General features: G+C 48.0%; 12 protein-coding genes across 12 annotated transcripts; 9 read left to right on the top strand and 3 right to left on the bottom strand.

Moving 5' to 3' along the window:
* Window positions 1-686: 686 nt before the first annotated feature.
* Window positions 687-2,264, top strand: erg12 (mevalonate kinase; the record flags this gene model as incomplete). The annotated part of the gene is made up of 1 exon (XM_057062105.1): window positions 687-2,264. One exon carries the CDS (start codon window positions 687-689, stop codon window positions 2,262-2,264), a length of 1,578 nt encoding a protein of 525 aa, XP_056926067.1.
* A 579-nt stretch (window positions 2,265-2,843) lies between these two features.
* Window positions 2,844-3,934, top strand: N7503_002557 (DUF924 family protein; the record flags this gene model as incomplete). The annotated part of the gene is made up of 3 exons (XM_057062104.1): window positions 2,844-2,867; window positions 2,922-3,265; window positions 3,337-3,934. 3 exons carry the CDS (start codon window positions 2,844-2,846, stop codon window positions 3,932-3,934), a joined length of 966 nt encoding a protein of 321 aa, XP_056926066.1.
* A 917-nt stretch (window positions 3,935-4,851) lies between these two features.
* Window positions 4,852-5,610, top strand: N7503_002556 (S1 family serine peptidase; the record flags this gene model as incomplete). The annotated part of the gene is made up of 1 exon (XM_057062103.1): window positions 4,852-5,610. The coding sequence occupies one exon, from the start codon at window positions 4,852-4,854 to the stop codon at window positions 5,608-5,610; it is 759 nt and encodes a 252-aa protein (XP_056926065.1).
* Window positions 5,611-6,267: 657 nt separating this feature from the next.
* ramB (bifunctional protein farnesyltransferase/protein geranylgeranyltransferase) lies at window positions 6,268-7,395 on the top strand (the record flags this gene model as incomplete). Its single annotated transcript, XM_057062102.1, has 3 exons — window positions 6,268-6,497; window positions 6,569-6,673; window positions 6,729-7,395. The coding sequence occupies 3 exons, from the start codon at window positions 6,268-6,270 to the stop codon at window positions 7,393-7,395; spliced, it is 1,002 nt and encodes a 333-aa protein (XP_056926064.1).
* Window positions 7,396-9,051: 1,656 nt separating this feature from the next.
* Window positions 9,052-11,160, bottom strand: N7503_002554 (methionine--tRNA ligase MSM1; the record flags this gene model as incomplete). The annotated part of the gene is made up of 8 exons (XM_057062101.1): window positions 9,052-9,321; window positions 9,376-9,853; window positions 9,908-10,275; window positions 10,328-10,459; window positions 10,507-10,593; window positions 10,655-10,726; window positions 10,781-10,899; window positions 10,959-11,160. 8 exons carry the CDS (start codon window positions 11,158-11,160, stop codon window positions 9,052-9,054), a joined length of 1,728 nt encoding a protein of 575 aa, XP_056926063.1.
* A 242-nt stretch (window positions 11,161-11,402) lies between these two features.
* On the top strand, window positions 11,403-11,941 carry N7503_002553 (putative nuclear transport factor 2 domain protein; the record flags this gene model as incomplete). Its single annotated transcript, XM_057062100.1, has 2 exons — window positions 11,403-11,448; window positions 11,505-11,941. 2 exons carry the CDS (start codon window positions 11,403-11,405, stop codon window positions 11,939-11,941), a joined length of 483 nt encoding a protein of 160 aa, XP_056926062.1.
* Window positions 11,942-12,194: 253 nt separating this feature from the next.
* On the bottom strand, window positions 12,195-12,700 carry N7503_002552 (Ish1 domain-containing protein; the record flags this gene model as incomplete). Its single annotated transcript, XM_057062099.1, has 5 exons — window positions 12,195-12,302; window positions 12,353-12,399; window positions 12,447-12,530; window positions 12,596-12,608; window positions 12,665-12,700. 5 exons carry the CDS (start codon window positions 12,698-12,700, stop codon window positions 12,195-12,197), a joined length of 288 nt encoding a protein of 95 aa, XP_056926061.1.
* Window positions 12,701-13,111: 411 nt separating this feature from the next.
* N7503_002551 (uncharacterized protein) lies at window positions 13,112-13,616 on the top strand (the record flags this gene model as incomplete). Its single annotated transcript, XM_057062098.1, has 2 exons — window positions 13,112-13,179; window positions 13,226-13,616. 2 exons carry the CDS (start codon window positions 13,112-13,114, stop codon window positions 13,614-13,616), a joined length of 459 nt encoding a protein of 152 aa, XP_056926060.1.
* A 71-nt stretch (window positions 13,617-13,687) lies between these two features.
* On the top strand, window positions 13,688-14,185 carry N7503_002550 (60S ribosomal protein eL38; the record flags this gene model as incomplete). Its single annotated transcript, XM_057062097.1, has 3 exons — window positions 13,688-13,751; window positions 13,840-13,968; window positions 14,136-14,185. The coding sequence occupies 3 exons, from the start codon at window positions 13,688-13,690 to the stop codon at window positions 14,183-14,185; spliced, it is 243 nt and encodes an 80-aa protein (XP_056926059.1).
* A 2,590-nt stretch (window positions 14,186-16,775) lies between these two features.
* N7503_002549 (uncharacterized protein) lies at window positions 16,776-18,318 on the top strand (the record flags this gene model as incomplete). The annotated part of the gene is made up of 4 exons (XM_057062096.1): window positions 16,776-17,654; window positions 17,715-17,795; window positions 17,849-18,224; window positions 18,278-18,318. 4 exons carry the CDS (start codon window positions 16,776-16,778, stop codon window positions 18,316-18,318), a joined length of 1,377 nt encoding a protein of 458 aa, XP_056926058.1.
* A 1,633-nt stretch (window positions 18,319-19,951) lies between these two features.
* N7503_002548 (uncharacterized protein) lies at window positions 19,952-21,133 on the top strand (the record flags this gene model as incomplete). The annotated part of the gene is made up of 1 exon (XM_057062095.1): window positions 19,952-21,133. One exon carries the CDS (start codon window positions 19,952-19,954, stop codon window positions 21,131-21,133), a length of 1,182 nt encoding a protein of 393 aa, XP_056926057.1.
* Window positions 21,134-21,220: 87 nt separating this feature from the next.
* On the bottom strand, window positions 21,221-22,151 carry N7503_002547 (uncharacterized protein; the record flags this gene model as incomplete). Its single annotated transcript, XM_057062094.1, has 3 exons — window positions 21,221-21,868; window positions 21,940-22,019; window positions 22,130-22,151. The coding sequence occupies 3 exons, from the start codon at window positions 22,149-22,151 to the stop codon at window positions 21,221-21,223; spliced, it is 750 nt and encodes a 249-aa protein (XP_056926056.1).
* Between the last annotated feature and the right edge of the window lie 1,011 nt (window positions 22,152-23,162).

Here is a 23,162-nt window from a genome sequence, read left to right as displayed (position 1 = left end):
GATTATGTCAATATCTTGTATCTAGCTCGCGTGATCAGTATGTATAGACAATACATTTTTCGGTATTTCCAAGTACTCGGGATTACAGGAACTCAAATCTCTGTCAAAGGACGTGCCCAAGTATCGGACTTCCCGAATGGATCTATGCTAGTTCTGCATGTCAGAGCCGCTACCGGAGATCAGCGGGGCTGACGGAACTTAATAGACGGAACTTAATAGAATTAGGATTTCGACTAAAGCTGAAGAGCGGCATTCATGAGGATATAAATGAAATGACATAGCCCGACATAAGCACAGCCATGAATAAGCGACGTGTTGTCCACACACCTCAGCTGAGATACGTAATAGCCTATTGAAAAGTAGTGAGAATACCCGAGGCTCTGATTCGTCCGCAAATTAAAATTAAAAATAAAATTGGCGAAAAGTTGGGGAGAATGACCAATCAGAAATCCAGCGTCAATGATTGGTGGTCGCGCGTGCCCTGGTATACTCCGTAGGTTCGATCACTGAAAATCCCCCGACTTCTGGTTCTCTCTTTCCCATTGTTTCTCCAGTTTGGTGCTCCAGTGCCAATGCCAAGGATCCCATTGTGTTCCATACTTCTTTTTCTTTTAACCCCTCCCCCCTTACTCCTCCGCGCCCACTTGGATAATATTACACCGCGCCCCTGAATTTCAATCCCGGCCATGTCAACAATCTACGAGGCGCAATTGCATGATGCCCGGACTTCTAATGGTCATCGTCGCCCGGTAGCCCATTTCTTACCTGACGACATACAAAACGAACTCCTTCACCCTCCTGTGAACGGCAACGGCAACGGGGTTGACTCAGATCTCTCCGACTCCTCCACCGGATCCCCCAAAGAAAACGGAACCAGATCAAGGCGCCCAGGCATGTCTCGCAAGGCTTCATCCCCAATGGCACCGGCCTTTATGGTCTCCGCACCTGGCAAGGTCATTGTGTACGGTGAACATGCCGTCGTACATGGCAAGGCCGCTCTGGCTGCTGCTATTTCCCTCCGATCCTACCTCCTCGTCACCACTCTCTCCAAATCACAGCGGACAATTACTTTGAATTTCCGGGATCTGGGACTGAAACATACCTGGGACATCGAAGCTCTTCCCTGGGATGTCTTTCACCACCCCGATAAGAAGAAGTTCTATTACAGCTTAGTCACTTCCCTCGACGACGAACTCGTACAAGCCCTCGATCCCCACCTTGCAAATATCTCCGAGGGTCTCCCCGAGGAGCAACGCAAGATCCACATTCGCTCCGCCTCCGCATTCCTCTACCTTTTCCTCTCCTTGGGGTCCCCGCAAAGCGCAGGCGCCATCTACACCCTCCGCTCCACCATCCCCACCGGCGCTGGCCTGGGCAGCAGCGCCAGTGTTTGCGTCTGCCTGAGTTCCGCACTCTTGCTCCAGATCCGAACACTTGCCGGTCCCCACCCCGATCAGCCCCCAGATGAGGCCGAGACACAAATTGAACGGATTAACCGCTGGGCGTTTGTGGGTGAGCTTTGCATTCACGGAAACCCCAGTGGAGTGGACAACACAGTTTCCGCAGGCGGCAAGGCTGTATACTTCAAACGAACCGATTATGAGAAACCTCCCCAGGTCATTTCACTTCCTTCATTCCCTGAATTGCCCCTCCTTCTCGTCGATACCCAACAGACCCGCTCCACCGCCACCGAAGTAGCCAAGGTCTCCGCGCTGCAAAAAGCTCACCCCGCCGTGACCGAATCTGTACTCAATTCCATCGATCATGTGACATGTTCTGCTCGCCAATTGATCGAGGATCCAGAGTTCGACGGCGACTCCGCCGAGACTATGGCTCATTTTGGAACTCTGATTCGCATCAACCACGGCCTGCTTGTTTCTCTGGGCGTCTCTCATCCTCGCCTAGAGCGGATTTGCGAACTAGTTGAATCTGCCAACGTTGGCTGGACCAAGTTGACTGGTGCTGGTGGTGGCGGCTGCACTATGACCCTTATTCGTCCCGACGCAGATCCTGAAGCTGTTAAAGGGCTAATTAAGAAGCTTGCAATTGAGGGCAACAACAAGTACGAGACTACTCTGGGCGGTGACGGTGTTGGTGTTCTCTATCCCGCAGTCCTGCGCAACGGCACAGACGAGGAGGGTGGTGAGGAGATCGACCAGCAGAAATTCGAAGAGGCCGAAGGTCACGTCGGCATTGAGCGTCTTGTAGGTGTCGGATTCCACGAAAGGCGCGAAGGCTGGAAGTTCTGGAAACGAGCTGTTTGATACTCGGACGCTGCCCATCTTTTCTTTAATACCCGACTTTGATCCCCTCTTCTCTACACTATGGGCTTTTAATCACCCTTTTCCTTTCCATTCCCCTGCCCTTCCCATTTTTCTTATCTATCTTGATATAAATTTCCCTTGATTGTTGTCCTATTCTCTTTAAATATTGTCTATTTGCATTCACATTCAATTGTGACTGTGAACCTCCGCCTGACCATGATATCAAAGCTATTTGGAATGTGGCTTTTCAAAAAGCCCTAAGCCATCTCGGGTTTTTCTTTTGATCTATGTTTTAATTGACTTTTGGGTTATTGGAGGAAAGGCTCATAATCCCCTTGTCTTCGCATGAGCATGTCTTTGGCGCATTGTGTCTGCTGATTAGCGGTGGGCAGCATGAGATATCCTAGTAATCATCGAATGAATTTAGCTTATGATACCATTTCGCAGGAGCCATTGGAGCAATAGAGACATTCCCGGGACCCTTATTTCCCCGTCATAGCTCGCATCCACAAGTGGATCCCGCTGACTCATATCCTCCTTATCGCGCAGACCCCAATTTGACAATATGTACGCCACACCATGTCTTTGGCGCTCGCGAGGAAGGTAAGAATTGCCCTCTACTGAGTGAATATTACCATTAAACTAAACCCAACGTAGTTCAACACGTCTAGACTTGGTCTGTTGACTCGGCAGACCTTGAGACCTGCCTTGCTGCCGCAGACTAGACTACTGGCTTCCCAGTCTGTTCACAGGCCTGCAACTATCAGGTTGACAACACCAGGATTTCATAGATATCCATCTTCAAGGAGACATCACGCGACGCAGCCCAAGATGGCCAGTGTCTCAACAGAATTGAAGCAAACTCTCACCCCTTCTCTTCTGGAGGACATCCGAACATTCTGGTTCGATCACCTAAGCGATGAAAAGTCCCTGATCCTCCCCGGCCAGAGCGAAATGAAGCGCTGGTTCGCTACAGATGCAGAGTTTGACAAAGCCTGCGTGTAAGCCATCCCCAATCCCACACCGACATCCCAATCATACAAACCCCTTACTCCATGCTAACATACCCAAGCGCCCAATTTCAACCAGCTCTAGAAGCAATACTCAGCTCAGGCGCAACAGCCACAGAAATACTATCTGCAGTGGACACGAAAAATCCCCTAACCTGGCTTAGCCTTGTACTCCTCCTAGACCAAGTGCCCAGAAACTGCTACCGAGGCCCGGAATCTAAGAAAGTATTCACGAGCTTCGATCCCCTGGCCTGCGAGATAGCATTGAAAGCCATCTCGCTTGGGATTCCAGCCCAAAATCCAATCCGGTATATGCTCTCCTACCGATTCTGGTTCCATTTACCGCTTATGCACTCCGAGGATGTGGGCGTGCACCACCAGGCTGTGAAAATGCATGAAGAGACGGCTAGAGATATGGAAGCGTTTTTGAAGGTAGAGAGGGATTCTTTGGATGAAGATGAAAGGGAATGTTTTGATACTTTGTTTCAGAAGAAGGATTTTTTGAAGGGGTGGTTGGATAATACGTTGGATTTTGAGAAGAGGCATTTGGTTATTGTTGAGCAGTTTGGAAGGTATCCGCATCGGAATAAGGCTCTCGGAAGGGCCTCTACGGAGGAGGAGGTTAAGTATTTGGAAAACGGGGGTGAGACTTTTGGCTAATTGGGTGTATATGTGAAGGTTGGGTTAGATTATATTGTCTGTAGATGTTACTTATATAGGGGTTGAGTATTGTTCGAAATCATATCTACCGCTACTCTCAGATTCTCATATCTGAACCCTGGCTTGAAATACGCTCATTGAGATGTAGAAGATTTGATTAGACTGCAGAATCGGAAGGAAAGACCCACACGGTGTGCTGGGTGTTGGACAATACTACAACTGACTGTACTTCCTTATTTGCAATAATTATCAGTCTAGCATTTTCGGCTGAACTCTAATCGTATTGATACTGTACTGTTTCCTTAGCGAATTAGCTACAAAGTTAGCTAGGGAATGTCTATCCTCGATTTTCCTCGTTTCTGTCCTTTCAAGTCGAATGAGTGGTGAGTCAACAGTGCGATTATACGTCAATACAAACCCAGTATGGAGCACATCCACTTGCCTGCTTACAGATTCTTCAGCTCGGAGTAACCTGGCTGTGGTTGGTGGGTTCATGAACCTGCGGTGTTATTGACGATCGTAGTGCAGACTCCACTTTGTGGAGCAGTGATTATTGGAGATCGTGGTATTATCATTCCTGAAATGGCGCAAGGGGAGCGGCTTATTGCTGATCTGCGTCCAGATCTGCAATATTCGGCTTGCAGCTGGGGTTTCATAAGCCAATGACGTAGGTATCGTGCTGAGCTTTTGCCCTGGGCGAGCGCTGAGTGGAACCAATAAGTATCTACAGTATAGGGAGACACCGAGGATTCCCGAAGCTACTGTAGCTTTCCTTGATCGGCATGTTCACGAAAAATGGATCGATCCATCGTAGATCGAGGATGATCGAAAATCACCGCTTTTAAAGCGCAGCGCATCCCTAGTTTGGTACTCTTCCACCTTAGTCCCTGTACCCTGCTCCCTCATAACTGCCCACCATGAAGGCCACACAAGCGCCCGAAAAATTCCTGTCCCTCATTCTTCTTTTTTCCCAGTCTGCTTATGGACTAGTGGGAGGGAGTGATGCATCTGCGGATAATGCTCCATTCACAGCCGCAGTCATCTCGAGTGGAATTTTTGGTGACTCCTATATCTGTGCTGGCTCGTTGATTGGCCCCAAAACCGTTCTTACTACTGCTGGATGTGCCGATGGGTCCTCAGTGTCCTCATTAAAGGTACGATTGGGCAGCCTTGAACATGCTACTGGCGGCAAATTGCAACAGGTCACGAAGATTATCAAACATCCGAACTACAACACCAACACCCGAGATTCTGACTTTGCTCTTCTTCATCTGACGGACTCAGTCACGGATATCAAACCCGTGACAATTGCTGAACAAGCTACGCTGACAGGGGCGCCTGTCAGCCTCTATGGTTGGGGATCGACTGGCAAGCTGTCCAATGAAAACCCCCAAGCATTGCAACAGCTCGATACCACATTCATCTCATCCGAGGATTGCAACCCGCTGTGGGCTGATGTCAATCCGGTGACCAGCAACATGAACTGTGATGCTGCACCGGAGAAGCAGCAAGGGTCCTGTGACCATGACCAGGGAGGTCCGGTGGTTAACGAATCCGGTGAGCTAGTTGGCCTCATGGGTTACTACGACTATTGTCAGCCTGAGTCGGATGGTCGTCCTGATGTCAATAACGACCCGTTGAGCGTGGCCGACTGGATCGCTCTTAATACCATCTGATTAGCTAGATTGACTTATGGAAATAATCGCCGATGTATTTAAATATGGAGGCCCAGTAGCCTACGGTAGAATTTCAGAAAGTCTGAGAGTGTAGACGTAATTTTGAATCCAAATATTACTGTAGGCTTGGTAGTATTGCATGACACAGTTGAATTTTGCTGGCAATGCTATGCTCAACAATAGCTGTTCTATACTGGCAGATCTTGTTTGTTTTGAGTGTATTTAGCAACCTGGACACTAAACCCGAAGAAAAGGGTCCGTTGCTTGGGTGAGTGAAAGGACGCAAGAGATGAAATCAGTAATTACGTTTTCAACAAACAATCCATGACATGTACATGGAATTGAAACGAGTACAGAAATCCATTAACTCTTAATATTGTTCTCTTTGTTCGAGCCTCAGGCAACCAATAAAACCACTCGAAACAGAATCCACGGCCCCACCAAGCACCTCAACTCACGATGAATGATCAACTCTGATTGTCACATAAAGAGTCCATTTTCCTCCTGGCAAAATTAACAGAACTCGACCAGGCAATTAGAGGAGGAACGCTCAATTTCCCCCTCCTTTATTCCGACTTCATACGAATCTAGCGTTTAGCGCATTCATCCACTCGAATTCCCCCGCATCAGGTTTGATAGCCAAACTCACCCCTCAAAATGGTCGGAAAATACGCCGACGACCCAGTATGGGCCTCTGTGACTCCAATTCCACTGGATGATGGCGAAGGTGCCGATGCCTTGCCTTTGGCTTCCATTGCCTACCCCACCGAGTACCTCGAGGCAACATCTTACCTGCGGGCCGTGATGGCTGCCAATGAGATGTCTGATCGGGCCTTAGACTTGACTAAGGATATTATCTCGATGAACCCTGCTCATTACACTGTTTGGTAAGTAGTTGAATTTGGTTTACTTCTCGAAATGCGTCTTGGTCACAGTTACCCATTCTAACTCCTCCCAGGATCTACCGCGCCAGAATCCTCTTCGCGTTGGATAAGAATATCGAAGAAGAAGTTGCATGGTTGAACCAGGTAGCTCTCAAATACTTGAAAAACTATCAAATCTGGTACATACACTTTTACGCCTGGGTATTGGGTTAAAAGCAAGACTAACATCATCAGGCACCACCGCCAAGTACTCATGTCCTCCCGCCAACATTTCCCCAGTCTTCCACCTAAGGAACTAGACTTCCTAATGGAAATGTTCGCCCAGGACAGCAAAAACTACCATGTATGGACATACCGCCACTGGCTCGTCCGCCACTTCAAGCTATGGGATCACCCCCGCGAAATCGAAGACGTGAACGTCCTCCTGAAAGCTGACGTCCGCAACAACTCCGCCTGGAGTCACCGGTACACGCTCCGCTTCGGTCCTCGCGCTGACACCGAGCATGACGCCGGTATGGTCAATGCGGGCGATATGTCAACTACGCCGGCTGAGAAGGGCGTGTTGGCCGTTGTCGACGAGGATATGATTGATGCGGAATTGGAATTTGCGCAAAACGCTATTGTGCGGGCACCGGAGAATCGGAGCCCGTGGTGGTATGCTCGGGGTGTTTTACTTGCGTCTGGTAGGAGCTTAGGGGAGTGGGAGGATTTCGCCGGGAAGTTTGTTGTTTCAGAGGATATCGTTAAGAGCTCTCATGCTGTTGAGTGGTTGGTGGATGTTTATGCTTCCGATGAGAGGAAGGGCAAGGCTGTTGAGATGTTGGGTTTGTTGGAGAAGTATGATCCTATTCGGAAGAATTATTGGGATTATCGGGTCAAGATGTTGGATATTTCTGTTTAGTGACTGAGATTTAAGTGCAAATAAAATGACTGGTCGATTCTCTGAAGCTTTAGATCTAATGTGTAAAAATTAAAGCCCTCACCTCGACACTAATCCTCGAGGGTGCATCTTCCGGGACATCTGGCAGTGAAAATGATGTATGGGGGACATCTAAAGCACGTAAAAGCTGTTAGACTCATCATGAGGGCTTAGACATCCTTTTCAGTGTGCAATGATAAGCCACTTACATTTAACGCTCCCCTCTTTGGAGTCAAAACTCTTAAACAGCAGCACATCCTCAACTCCTTGTCCACTCATATAGTACCACTGACAGGCATGACTTGGGTCATATAAAGGGTACATGAGTGTACCGTTATAATCACCCCGGATCATATTAGTTCCAATCAACTTGGATGTATCAAGAGTTCGTCCATCGCACACAGCGATTGGATCGTCTTCAACTGGTCCGCCTATTGGCCGCCAAATGCTATTGATACATTAGAGACTGAAAAGAATCGTAGATATATGGCCTGGAGGCATTGATTATACTCACTTTATCATTTGTACTCGACCAGAAAGCAGATGATGTGCTTCTTCAGGGAGATGATTGCGGATCCGCTCTGTCAAAGAGGTCTCGAGTTCATCTCGTGTCAGAAGCGTATCTGAGCTCCGTTAGAACTTATAAAAGCATGTATTACGCATTGAGGTAATGAATTGGGAAACGAAAAAAAACTCACCGACGTGAACTTGTCGAGCGAATTTCAATAAGTTTGGATTCCTCTTTCGTCGCTCTTTGGCACTTTTTCTCTTCCTGATCTACAGAACGACGATAAGTATATTTCTCTTGAGGCTGAGATAGAATTCCTTACTTTCCAATCAAAAATGAAAATCCGATCAACTCCTTCAATCTCTTTTCTCACGATTGCTTCACATTCCGGTAAAAAGACATTGCGGACCTGATCAGGGTCTACAAAGTCCTTTGGTTGTGTGAACAATGGCGGCGGGTGCTTCGCATACACAAAGCCATTGGTCTCGAGGGAAAATTTTGTATGATCGCTTACACCTCGGATATCTTTGATAGTCTCAGCAGAGTCTCCTTTTTGGAAGACCAAATTATGGGACTGTTCATCATTTTTCTTCTTGCGACCGAATTGGGCGATTCGGTATGGTCGAGTATGAGTATAGCTGTTTTGCCAGTGGAGATATGTCAACTTGGTTTGGATATCTGAGGGCATAGCACTATATCTGGAGGAAAGAGAAAGGTAGGTAAAAATACCATAGCCAACATGCTTGTGGTTCAGTATCTGAGCATTTCATGTTCCATCTTATAGATTGTTGTGGAGAGGAGCCTCAGGGTCCATGCTTGGCGCTAATGCCGGAATTATCCTTGGCATGATTATGTGACTCAGTGAAAGAAGCGAGAGGCTTGCATGGCCCAATTTAATCTCGTAATGACTCAGGGTCTTTTGGCGCTAAACCTAGAGAGGATATCGGGGTCTCAGGGGCGCTCAGTAGTTCCAGAGCGATCAAATTAATAGAGAGGTAATGGTTTGATGGAAATAAATACAGTTACATGCGCTACTCAAATGCTATACATAGTCGTACATAGTGGGGCCAATGTGCCTCCATTTTGGCCCATCCTTTTGCATCAAAGGAGGAAGCTCGCGCCAAGATTTTTTAGTTTTCAGCGAGGAGAGGAGGGAAAAGATGACCCTTCTTGGCACCTTTACCGTACTTTGAATCCGATCCATAGACCGCTGCAGAGAATCCTATCTTGGCAGGATTGGATGTATCTACGCGGAGCATCTTCAGAAGTTCCAGTGACTTTGCGGGCATGAACGGCTGTAGCATGATGCCAGAGATGCGGAGCGACTCTGCCACGTTGAAGAGAACCCATTGGTGGTTGGGGTTCTTCCATGGCTCCGTTGCATGGAAGTACTTGTTGGTCTGTCGTACATGGTCAACTATTGTCCGATGAGGAGATTAGGCGCTCGTTCATACCTTCTCGATGATGCTCATGATCTCCTGCAGCGCAGCACGCGGGTTCAGTCCCTTCATATGCTCTGCAACCTTGAGCGGTGTCAAGACCAACATTTTCCGGTGTTCCCGATCCGCCGGGCTGGGGACAGGGAGGTTATTAGAAGTGGCGTCCTTGATATATGAGCCCAATTTTCCTTTGGCAAGCCCAATTGAGCGCGCTGCCAGGTTGCCAATTCCTCCTTGGAGCAACTTCTTATAATCACGAATGATGAAAGCGTTATCGTAATCGGCATCGTCAGAGAAACCTCCTTGATAGGCTAGGAAGAACCGCATGCTATCCACGCCGAATCTGTCGATGGCGAAGAATGGGTTCACCACATTGCCAGTAGATTTTGACATCTTCTCGCGATTCATAGTCCAATGTCCATGCACCAGGACGTTTTGTGGCAAAGGAAGATCCAAAGCCATGAGGAATGCGGGCCAGTAGACGCAATGGAAACTGTAAATGATCAACGGTCAAATCCGGGCTTGAATACTATTGCACCGCACTTACCGAACAATATCCTTCCCGACCACATGGACATTTGCGGGCCACATGGAGTTTTCCTCTTGCCCGGGAGGGAATGGGTATCCGGCTCTAGTGAGATAGTTCACGAGCGCGTCCAGCCAAACATAGATTGTTTGGGTGTTATCACCGGGAACCGGAATGCCCCAGGTGAGACGCTCTGCTGGCCGTGAGATTGACAGGTCCTGCAGTCCGGATGAGACCGATTGAATAATGGATGTTGAATACTTTGATGGCGTGATGAACGAGTCTTCTCTCTTATATAGCTCCAGCAGGCGGTCCTTGAATGCGGACAGGCGGAAATGGTAATTGGTCTCCGAGGACCACTCTACCTCCTTTCCAGTCTCAATTGAGACCTGGTGAAATGTGAGCAGCCATCACTGATGTTGGTTGTTGGGAAAAGCTTACCATCCTCTTTCGTCCCGTTGCTGGATCCAGGGAGTTCTGTACCTGCGTTTGCGGGTAAAAAGTCTCATCGCTAACGGAGTACCATCCCTCGTGCTTAGAAGTGTAGATGTAACCTCGGTGTTGAAGCATTTCCTAATCGTCCATTAGTTGTGTCCTTGTCAGTGAGCGAGCCTGCTTACCCAGAAATATTGTACAGCTTCCCGATGCGCCGAATCAGTGGTTCGAATAAAGTGATCGTTATTCAGATTTGCAGCTTTGGCTAGGGCCTGTCACAGCTTAAGATTAGTCTCTTGTCCAGAAAGAAGAATCATGGATTAAGATATGTACCTCAAAAGTTCGGCAATTCATGTCGCAAAAAGCCTGGGTATCCATTCCCGCTGCGAGGGCTGCTTGCTGGATCTGACAAGACTGTCAACTAAAACGTCCCTCCAATTTTACAGATATCCGTGGTACCTTCATTCCATGTTCATCAGTTCCGGTCAATAACTGAGCATCGGTGTTTCCCAGCAGGACCTGCCATCGTTTCAAGATATCGGCGATGACCATGGTATAGAAATGGCCGACGTGTGGTGCTATCACAGACCAAAAGGTTAGACAAAGTGATTGATTAGCAGCGATGAGATTTGCTTACCAGCATTGACGTAAAAGATCGGCGTGGTCACATAGTACGGCTTTTTGAAGTCCCCCGGAGTCTGAGTCGCAGTCGACGCAACTCCACGCTGGAAAGTCCTAGGACTTCCATATTTGCAGGCGGTGCAAGTCCATGACCGTCGAGAACCAAGAAGAAAGCTGGTCCTTGGGAGGGCACGAAATGGCGCTCGTATGGAAGCCATCGGGAGCGTTGCGGAGAAGAAAATCAGTGTCGCATGTTATTCCGCATCGCGCTCCGGAAGTGGTCCAAGCTCCCGCTCGTCATTTTTCTTTGTTCCCCACGCCTTTCCTCCGCCCTCACGATAAAAGCAGAGCCAGTGAAAAATCCTGTTCCTGGTACATAACTTCATCTAGGAGGTGTACATGAAGACTATCCTCTATACCTGCTCTGTCTTGTAACTTCGCCATTCCTCAGACCGTCGCAATGTCTTCAGTAAGCGACGACCAGCTGGTCAAAGTGTCCACTGAGGGTATTTTAACGCCCCAAACCCCTACCAATGTCGCTTGTATTGATCGGAATCTCTAGCTGCCACCGAGCTTGTTCAAACATTCTACCAAGCCCTTTGTTCCAACCGCGAGTCTATCGCCTCCTTCTACGCTCCAGTAGCCTCAAAAATCCTCTTCAACGGCAACACTGTGGCAGACGGTGCTGCGGTGCAAGATATCTTCGTCAACCAGATGCCACACGCACACTACGAAGCCCAATCATATGACTGCCAAGTTATCAACCGCGCTTACCCTACCGTTACCGAGTCTGGTATCAAACCGGCCGCCCAGATGACCATTAAGGACATGTCGATATTGGTGATTGTGAGCGGACATGTGCGATATGGCGAGAACCGCGATCAGCCTCAGCGCGGCTTTAGTGAAACCTTCGTCCTCGTACCCAACCCGTCTGCTGAGCGTGGCAAGCGCCGACGAGACTGGTTGATCCAGAGCCAAAACTTCCGCCTTGTCGTCTGATATGTGTCGAGAGTCGCATGGAAACAAAGATATGGATGAACGATTTGCTTATATTTGTCGCTCATTGTGACGGCGATAGTTGTGAGCTATAAGATATCTCTATGCCATCTTCAGGCATGAACCTTTGCTGGACAAGAAGCTTATCAGGAATTATTGAGTTGATGAAAAGCGCGATTGCGAAACAATTGGGGAATTACACATGAGAACGCATTTGAAGGATTGAAAACAACGAGACCAAACCACCGCTCGGCCATCACGACTTGGATACCGGGGCTTTGGAATTACGCAGTATCCGCAGATTGGCTTTGACTCTCTCCAGCAATTCTTCCCTGCTTGCATTTTCGCTCGGCAGAAGTCCCCGCTGCAACATAGTTAGTGAGGGTCTCTCGATTCAAGGGATCTGGAACATACCACACGAAGCCACCTTCTCATCTCATCGACAGTCCAGTCCTCGGGATCTTTCCAGTCAGCATGTATTTGAATGTTTGTCTTGCTTGTTGCTTACTTCCTTTGGGGTCGGCTTCACTGGGGAACATGTCGGAGCCCCAGATGGACCAGGCTGCAACGGCCGTCACCATCCCTGCAAACCCTATGTCATAATAGAATGTTAGGAGTTTTTTTCACTTGACTGCAATTTCATTGTTGTATATTCACCCATGAAAAGGTTCTAAAAACCCCTTGTTAGCTATACTCAATGTGGTTTCAGCAGGGTGGAGTAAGTACCTTAGAGTTCATCGCGCGATCCAGTGGCGTAGGCATCTTGGCTTTTTCAATGTACAAACGGTTGAAGCCGCTGTGAAATGTGAATAGTAGGAGTCAATAGTAATATCCACTTTGATATAAACAAAAATTCGAACAGGCGACGTGGTGTCTAAAGCTTGAAGTGAGTTTGGACAAGTAGACCACTTAGAGAGATGCACCGCCACCTCACGCCACTTGCGCCACTTCATGTCGCTGCTGCCTTCCGATCTACACGCATCACAATAGCTTCCTTCCTGCTCAGTCTTCTTGAATTCATGCTCTAGGAAGCTACAATAATGAATGAATACACGTTTGAAACTATCTTTGCAATAAAAATCGTAGTTTGGCTTCACAGCAACCTTCTATCTATACTCCACTCGGTCGACACCGATTCTCAATGTACATTTTCTGGCATCAGTAAACTTCAGCATGGAAGCTGTCATTTTCTTTACAGCCGTTACCTTCGTGCTTGCTATGGGAAGTGCGGTCATGCAGGGGTGAGTGTATCATTTCTACGTCCGTCAACAGTCTAACAGTCACCAGCATAATCTTCTGGAAACGGTATCGACTTCGCTTCCATATTACCAAGAAAACACCGTCTATCAATAGCCGCGACTTGGAGAGTCAGGACAGCGATTTACAACCCCGTAATGCAACAACATGTCCGCATGTCGTTGCCGAGCCGATGCAGCGTTTGCGACATGAGAGCACCCACCCCCGCCGGTGGCCTTCAGGATATTATGATCCTGCCAACCCCCACTGGACTTCCGCTGATCGACGACACCAATCCAATACAATCGCTACATTTGCACCAGGACCAACCCTCCTCGAAGACATATCGGAACGTTGCCCGTCGCCGACTACGATTAGCCTCGCGCACCTACCCGCAACGGAACCACGTGACCTCCAGGGCTTCGTGGAGCAAAAACCCTAATCCGATCCACACAACTCCATCTTGACTGCGATTCCTCACCATTGCAACCTCAATCCGCATCAACCGTCACCATGCCTCGCGAAGTCTCCGATATCAAGCAGTTCATTGAGATCTGCCGCCGGAAGGACGCTTCCTGTACGTTTCGCCCTTTTCCCGCTCGGAGAATAGCCCGCCATGAGGCGAGAACCCGGAATTGAAGACTAACAATCAATTGCTTTTACAGCCGCCCGGATCAAGAAGAACGGCAAGACCCAGCAGATCAAGTTCAAGGTCCGCTGCGAGCGCTTCCTGTACACCCTTGTCCTCAAGGACTCCGACAAGGCCGACAAGCTCAAGCAGAGCCTTCCCCCTGGTGCGTCGAACCCCACACTTCCACACGATCCTTCCTACCCGTGACTCTATGTTGGAAGCCTGTTCGAAATCAATTGCGATTGAAGGAGGCAACAAGACTTGGGAGCACACCATGAGACGAATTGAAGATTACTCGAGCCTATACTAACATACCCTTTTTCTCTATAGCCCTCAAGGTTGTCGACGTCACCAACGGCGACAAGAAGAAGTCCCTGTAAATTCAGTGACAATGGCATAAAAGGAGGCATGGAGTTCGGTGCGAATGGTTGTCGATGAATACAAGACCAACTGTTGGAGGGACGAATGGCACGGCCTTGACTCTCTCTGCGAGCCGACACAGGGGTGGTGGAAATGAAAAAAGACGTCAACCTTGCGTTTGTATACCGATGTGATAATCCACCGGTCAAACGAACTCGCATTTTCCGGACGCACTCGAGGATCGCTTTTGTCGGAGCTTCCAGTCCCTACACACCAATGAAAAAAACAGTTGAAACATCTTTACTGGGCTTCTTGTGCGCTTTGTGCGAGGAATTGCCTTGTCCATCTTAATGGCATCAATACTAAGCATTTCATTACTTGATGCACCCGTTTATTCCCAACAGTAGATTGGAACTCCCGTAAGGTGCTACGTAAACAGTCTGGACATTTCAAATCATGTCACGTTTCCCAGGCCAAGAAATCTTGCGTTTTGCCCATGTCCTTACTACCACCTAGGCATATTCAAAAAAGATTTCCCGCATGCACTCAGACTGTTTATCGAACCATATCGCCAAGAGCACACTAGATTCGGTCAGCTCGCCTGTAGTACCGTTCAAATTGTACCTAGTGTGAAGTGCATGGAGACTGAGGGAGTCCTGTGATTCAAACACAATAATATACACCTTTTTATACACAATTCAAGGCCCAGTTCTGTTACAGTAGTAATATGTATATGTATAGGAAGTAAGAAGGTGTTATAACAGTTTTATCGAGAAGTTTTGCCAGAATTCCCTTAAGGTTTTGGCGCTAAACACCTATGGGCAAGACAACGAAATTTTCATTCGGATGTATAGGATCAATTGAATGATTTGCGTTCTTGAGAACTTGTCTAGTTATTTGATGTTCGACGAAAGACTTGGATAATCAAAGGAAGAATTTGGGCATACTACAATGTATATATACCGGAGAAAAATGTCTGGCAAATTTTGATTTCCCCCGAATTAGTGCTCCTTGCCGCTTTAACTCACTGGGCATTACATAAGCACTTTGACCTGCTCACTGAGCATCGCCTCTGGGTAAGGACCCGCGCTCCACCTGACCCTCGCGGGCGGAGGGCGGGAGATGCCGGCCCATCAAATGTTTTCCAGAGGTCTATCACATATGCTTTGCTCGATTGAGCAAGACCAAAGATAGTCCTACTTGAACAATGATGCCCGCTCTTCTTAATCAGTTGCTAGACCCCGATATAGGCTAGTGGCTGAAATATTTGAGCCTTCTTTATTCCATTGTCAATTATCTGCTCTCATATTCATAGTCTAACCTGATATCTATTTGATATTATTGTGGGGAACCCCCCTGTTACTTGTTATTACGGATTAGAACGGAGGCGGGTTTTCCGACCTGTATTGTGACGCCTTTTTTCAGTACGCTGGGGTGCTGGACACGGGTAGTATATCTAGCACCATGAAGATCATATTGAATAGCACGCTCATATACCTCTCTGATCTGCACATACGGGTGCTGCCCATTGGATAACTCGTACAGCCTGCGCTAGCCCTGTGTTGTTATTTTGTGTTGCTGGATCGACCCGCACATCTTCGAGTGTGCTGCCGACGAGTGTTCCCCTTTTGACTAGTTAAGTAGTCGGGCTACTCGCCACCTTAATGAACACGCACCCCAACCTAATCTGACGTGCACATAGCTTGGCCACTTCCATTGCACCGTTATATCCGAATCTTGACTACATGCGTATTATGCGTCCACTGTCCCTCAAATTCGAGGAAAGGTCTCGTCACATCAGAATATCAATATTGAAAGAGACCAACCAGGCGTCTCCATTGCCAGCAATATGAACATATCCGGTGTCGGTACAAACGATCCAGTGTCTGCAAGTGTGCCGGAGACTAGGGAAGACAAAAATGCACTGCATAGTGTGGAATATGCGGAAATTTTTGGAGGCACCATCTAACTTCTGGCTAGACCTTGGGAAAACCGAGAGTTTCAAAAAGGAAAGACATACCATGTGGAGCATCGACCAACAGATTTGTTGGGATCTAACCACCTTTGTCCCAGAAGGGCTAGCTTCCTCATACTGATCTCGGCAATAGTTGGAATTCAAACTCAATCCACTGCACTATATTAGAACGCACTTTTCTTCTCCCCAGATAGTCATTTTCTGACGATTTTTCTTCTTCAGTGATGTTATGCAGCATACGAATAGTGCATGGACGATCTTGCAATCTGTGCAGCTGGCAGCCTTGGTCGTACACTTTCACTATCAACATGCTAGTTACTACTAGGCGTGGGCACGGCACACTAGTGGCAATTGACCAACGCTAGCACTCGAGGGCCCACAGTAGATTACCGCCATGGCAGCTGGCCTCTGAGGACAATACATTTATGTAAAAGTTTCTTACTTGATGAAGCTTTGGACTTGGCAAATCTTTCATCCATTAGCTCCTATTGGAGCGAGAGCTTTTTTTCAGACGGCCGCTCATGCAGGGATCCACACTGATAACAGAAGGCCGGGTACTTAATCCTGGCGCATTGGATCTCTGAAACTTTTTTCCCCAGCCTGGTAGCTTTGTTTCTTTTTCAAAATCATTCATAATGACCCTTAATGAGAAGACAAGCGTGGTCGATACCGAGCTGGGAAGCCCTCGGGACTCGATCGAGGAGCAGGAGGTCTTCAAGAAGACCACAGATGGCGTCAGCTTCCGCAATGTCGGTTGGTTCAAGGCGTGCATTATCATGGTGAAGGTCCTCTTCGCCACCGGTGTGCTATCGCTACCATCCGCGCTGTACTCTCTCGGTGCAGTTGGTGGCTCCATCAGTATCGTCGCCTGGGGCGCGTTCAACACCTACTCTTTCGTGATTCTCGGCAACTTCCGCAAGAAGTACCCTCACTGCCACTCCATTGCTGATATGGCAGAGGTGGCCGGCGGCTGGTTCGCAAAGGAAGTCACTGGTATTGTATTCCTCATCGGCTACGTCCTAGTGACTGGCAGTGGTATCATTGGAGTGTCAACGGGACTGAACGCCCTTTCGCACCACGCCGCATGCACCGTCTGGTGGTCTTTGATTGCGGCCATTGTAATCGTCGCGACGGCTTCAGTCCGCAAGCTCCAGCATGTGGGCTGGCTCACATATGCAGGATTCATCTCGATCTATGCAGCCGTTCTGATTGTTGTCATCGGAGTCACAACGCGAGACCGACCAGCCGCCGCTCCCCAAACGGGCCCTTATGAACTCGGCTACCTTGCCATCAACAACCCCGGATTCGCTGCCGGCATGGTCGCCTCCAGCACCATCTTCGTCTCTTCGGCTGGTACCAGCGCCTTCATCCCGGTGATGGCGGAGATGCGGAACCCGAAGGACTACAAGAAGTCGCTATATCTCTGCATGGGCTTGGTTACTGCCTCGTACCTTGCTTTCAGTCTGGTTGTTTACCGCTGGTGTGGACAATGGGTGGCCAGTCCCTCCTTGGGTGTATGTGTTTTCCGCCTCTGCTATTTTGTCGAAAATCATCAGCTAACAATTCTTGTATAGAGCGCCGGACAGACGATCAAGATGGTGTCTTACGGTGTTGCACTGCTAGGTCTGGTCATCAGCGCCACGATCTACCTTCACGTGAGACTTTCGCATTCATCTGATTTTACAACGCTGACTCTGTTTTCCTCCAGATTGCGGCCAAGTACATCTTTGTGCGTATCTTGGGTAACACTCGCCACCTGCAAAGCAACACGTTCGTTCACTGGGCTACCTGGATGAGCTGCACGATTGTCCTCGGTGCCATTTCCTTCATCCTAGCTGAGGCCATTCCTATCTTCAACTATCTGGTTGCCCTTGTTGGCTCCGTTTGCTTTGCTCCTCTGGCCATGTCCCTTCCTGGACTCCTGTGGCTGTACAGCAACAGCCACTACAGGAAAGGTACCTTCACGCAGAAGATCATATACATGCTGCACTGGGGAATGGTTGTGCTGGGTATCTTCTTCCTCGTCGGCGCCACATATGGTGTCATCATTGAAATCATTGATGCCTATGCTACAGGAACTATCGGTATTGTTTTTCCGCCTCCAAAACATCAAAATTTGAATTAACATTTCTTCTAGGCTCCGCTTTCAGCTGTGCTGATAACTCGAACTCGTCTTAGACACGGGTCCTTCGAAAATACTTTGTTTGGTCGAGCTGCCTGGGAATCAGCTCCCATAAAATACATTCCCAACTCTGAGAGTGGGCGATAATGTGCGCCCTGGTGGTTATAATGAGTTTTACATATGTAATGAGTTATCATAATGAGTGGTCACATAATTTCATCAAGTTTTTGTCTACAAGCCTCTTCTAATCCACCACGTATTCTTTGTAAGGCCCGAGCCAAACAGGGGTACCCACTTCCAAGGATGGGGACCCCGGACGGCGTTCCCCGAACCCAGCCTAAACTACATTAAGTATAGTTCTATGTAACATGCTGCCACGAGGCGCAAAATCCACAGTCGATTCCTTCCACCGATTATTTCTTCAGTCAATTCTGCAGGGCATATTCTTCACACCCCTGCTCCCGCTAAATCTTGCACGTGCATATCACACATAAGGTGCCTCGTCACGGAAACAATCAGTCTCCACAAACGATCGTGAATCCGGACTTCATTGGATTCTGGCATCCCGTGTGGACCCATCCACACGTGTCAGCCCTCGGCTGTTCATCGTTCTAGCACACGGACGAACACGGATCTGGGTCTCGGCGGTGGAGACGGATACCTAGTGATTCATGTGTGGCGGCCTCGTGTAGCTTTCTAGCCGCATGTGTGGAATCTTTAAGTCGTGCTGTATGGTGGCCCCACTACGATAAGAGAAAAAAAAAAACAGCTACATACCCCATAGGTAGTGTCTGTGTCTCAGTGCGTTTCGTAGCAGAGCGAAGCGAGGCTATTACGGAATGTTTCGTGGGTGGGGGCGTACAGGAGAGATTGCAAACTGCGTGGAAACAATTAGGCTTCCTTAAAGCCACCAACAACTTAGGTGTCAATCAGGCATCCGGCTTTCGACTAGCTTCGGATTGTTATGGCCTAGGCACCACGTAAACGAGCAGACCAATTAGTTTACCAGGAAGATAGTAGAGAGACAAAGACTTAGCTGAGGGCTGACGAGAGGTATTGATGGTGCTCCAAACGCAGTTCTACTATATTCACGTATCAAACAGGTCACTTTTTAGATAGGTCTTTTACCCTGGTTGGACGGTGTACACCTGAAAACACCTTTTGCTTATATTTGACAAGTCAGTACGCCCTCCCTTCTTCTTAAGAGCGATGCAGAGGCACCTGACTTCATTGCATATTCCATAATCCTTTAATATACATATGTGGGGTCTTTGTTATAGTTGGCCTGTTTGCCGCCGCTACGGCCGCACATAGTGGCTGCGGCCAATCACTTGTGATATCAAAGTTGGATAGCTGAAAAATTCCATCGCCAAGACAGTGAGTGTTATGTTCCGGACTTGCGGGGGTGTTGTGTCAACCGGAATGATCATCCTGTCATCTAATATTGAGAAATTCCAATGAGAACAAACTGAGGTCTGGTTGATGTTTAGGATTCGTTGAAAGATCTAATAACAAAGCGCTTGGTAGAGTGACGACAAAGGAACCAACCTTGAGAACAAAGCTCTTTGTCAGGAAGATCAGCTCAAAGCGAACATTGAAATGTCTCAAGCAAAACACTTATATATATATGCTGAGTTTCGCCCAAATTTTGCCCATGTCTGGAACAAATGCCTATCCATAAAGTTCAGCATGGATCAACTTATCCTCAAACTCAGCCAGTTAAACCTCAATCATACTCACCTTGATCTTCAGGATGATATTTGCTCCCAAGGATCATCCCACCAAACAGAGGAACCCCTCCCCATGTACCCAATTGGCGTCATCGACCATACAAATCCATCATCACCTCTATCAAGCAACCCACCAAGCACTCCACCAGCACTCTCCACTCCTAGCATCTCAACTGATACCACTGAAGTTTCACCATCACCATCTCCCCAAATTAGTCTGAATACATTACTGAATAGTCTTCTAACAGAACCGGAATACTTAACCCATCCTAACCTCTGCCGAATCCGCCAAATCTCGCGATCAACAGACGCAGCCGCAGCATTCGTCGGAAAGTTCCTATACAACAATAGACGCTTCCACCACGAGCTAGAAACTGCCTTTCTAGGACCCTATCGCGATGCCCAGCGCGGACGGAAAGCCCCGCTTAACAAGCTCGTTTCAATCACCGGATGGCCGGGTGTGGAACCAGATGTGATCACGGGCGCGATTCTCGATGATTGCCCTGGATGTTTTGATTGGATTCGCAGACGACTTCCTGGAATGGATTGCTATGGATGCAATGTGTATGGGTGGACCTATGTCGCTATTGCTGTGTATGCTCGTTCTGTCGAGATACTCGAGTACATGTTTGCTTGGGACCAGCCTGTTGGTACGATGAATTTGATTCTGTGCATGCCAGCAAATGCGTTTCAAATGACTCATTTTCCGACTCCCTTGTCACTTGTGGCTTGGCGAGAAGATTTGCAGTTCTTGGAGAGTTTACTCGAGTTGTGGAAGCCTTGTCCTGAGAGTCGGATTCGGAAAGGTCTTTCTTCTGTGGACAAGTATTTTCTCTGTACATTTGTCACCGAGAAAATTGCTGTTCGACTTGCTGAGATTGGGTTTCCTATTCAGGAGACTGTCCTTTCTGATCTAGATGGATATCGTTCTTCTTTTACCAGTTTGGCTACTTCGTGGCATGCTGCTGTGCAAAATGGACCTGACTTTTTGGAATATTTGGAGAGGCATTCAAAGTTATCGAAAGATTCTCTGGATGCCAACGGTGAATCTCCCCATCATTATGCAAGGCGAGCTAATCAAGTTGACTCTGTTCTTTGGTTGCAGCAGCATAACGGTGTGCCCGGGATGTCTTCAAGATAGTCGCAATAAACGATATTGATCCGTTAAATCCACGAGGTTTGTAGTCGAATCCATTTATATACACAATAATATATTCGCTGTAAAAATCTATTCCTTGCGCTGATAATCCAACTCAACGTAGCCCTCAACACCAGCAACCCCCAAAGCCTCGACAAACCCACTAACCGCCAAATCCAATCTTCTCAACTCAAACTCCCCAAAGAAGTTCGGCTCAGCAGAAACCTTCACGAATCCCAAGCTCTCAAAAAGCGCCAAGCTCCTCACATTCTCCTGCCCAATCTTAACACTCAAACACTGCAGCCGTAATCCTTCTGACCCAGCAGCCTGCACCACCTTCTCCCTTTCACCCTCATCTAGACTCTGCACAAACTCCTCCAAGATCTCGACCTGTTTCTCCGCAATATACCTCATGAATACCAAAACCGAAGCTTTGCCGAATCCTCGTCGCTGATTCATTTTCTCGGCTACCATTAGCTCGATCTCGCCCACGATTTGTGGGGGTGCGTCTCCGTCTTCGCCATCTTCGACACGGAGGAAGAGGTTGATATCTCCGATCATGTTTGCCGCGGACTCATCCTCGGGACACAATTTGATTTGTGTTGAGTTGGTGCCGGGCTGTGTTACTGGTCGGCAGGTGATAAAGGTCAGCTTGTCAGCGTCTTGGCGCCAGCTGCGTTGCATGGAGTATTCTTCTTCAAGAGTTAACGGTTCTGAAGCGGTTGCTTCTTGGATTTCCTAGTGCCAATATTAGTATTTGAGAATGTAGTTGTTTAGAATGTGGGGTTCCCGATGGCATTTCCACTTACCTCATCTTGCATCCATTCGTGATAGCGGGGAACGTGCCATGTTGAGTATGGGACGAGTAGGACCTTCGAGGTCGAGATGGCTATGTTCAACAAGTTAATATACAAGACCTACTACGTTGCCGCATGAATTGGGACTTCTTTTGAGGTCGGAAAGATGGTTAAGGTGTGTGGAAGGGGTATAAGTGCGTACCAGTCTCAGCGTTGAGCAACATCAGGACGGTATGGATGAGGCTTTGTTATGTTCCGATAATCAAGCAAATCATTGACTTCAAGGTCCAAGTACTTGAGGGATGTTCTACTGATCTATGTGTGCTTGGTAGTCGAGCTTGAAATTTTGGCAAAGTTGCGCTCCGCGGATATAATTTGTGAAGTGGGGCTTGGCAACCTTAACATCTAATCAAGTACAAGCATCTTCAGATCCGAACGCCAGACTCTCATACATAAAAAAGACAACAGGACCTCCATATTATAAAAGTTCAAGGCGACATCACCAACTTTCCTTCGTTCCCACCAGTCCCAGGTTTCCATTCAATCCTTTTTGCTGGCTCATTCCCGTGTATCTTTCGAATGACTTTTCTTCCTTCCTTCCTTTTGTTTTGGCCGGTGCTTCTTCACCGCATGCCGTCGTTATAAACCTGTGGCTTGTGCCTCCACACCACAATGAGACAGAGCGTTGTTGTGCAGAATTGGAAGTTTGGTCGAGACCTGGGGAGGGGGGAGGTCAACGTGGAGGTTGTGAGAACTTGTGACCTCATCCAAACTGGATTCGTCCTGAAACTCAGGTTGGCTATAGGTGATTTGTGGTTTGTAGCCGAGTGACGCCTGTTCAGAGGGGACTTGAGCCAAGCAGCAAGGTTTTCTTTTGAGCCGATGACGAGTTCAGGGACTGTGTTTCAGGTGCAGCGGAGTTCATTCAAGGCTCTAGGGAAGAGCGGGTTTTCGCAAACTCAGATAATGGTGTAGCAAATTGTGAGAATTTGTGGAAAAGAAAAGCTTGCAAAGTCTGACAGGTTAAGGCAGAGTCACAAGGAATGGAAATGATCAGTCAAAAGGTACCTGGAATCTCGTCATGGAGAGTTGGGGATTTGTTGATTGGAGTGAAAGGTGTGCTGATCAATGTGACCAAGGTGTGAATGATGATGGGCACTTAGAAAGCTGTGAGTATCATCAGCATAGGTGAGCAAAATAATGAACAGAAAGCAAGAGTATGAGGTTAACAAGCG

This window comes from Penicillium pulvis, assembly GCF_028828015.1.
Source record: "Penicillium pulvis strain IBT 33274 chromosome Unknown contig_12_segment0_segment0, whole genome shotgun sequence".
Taxonomy (NCBI): Eukaryota; Fungi; Ascomycota; class Eurotiomycetes; order Eurotiales; family Aspergillaceae; genus Penicillium; species Penicillium pulvis.
This window is presented reverse-complemented; position numbering and strand designations above follow the sequence as displayed.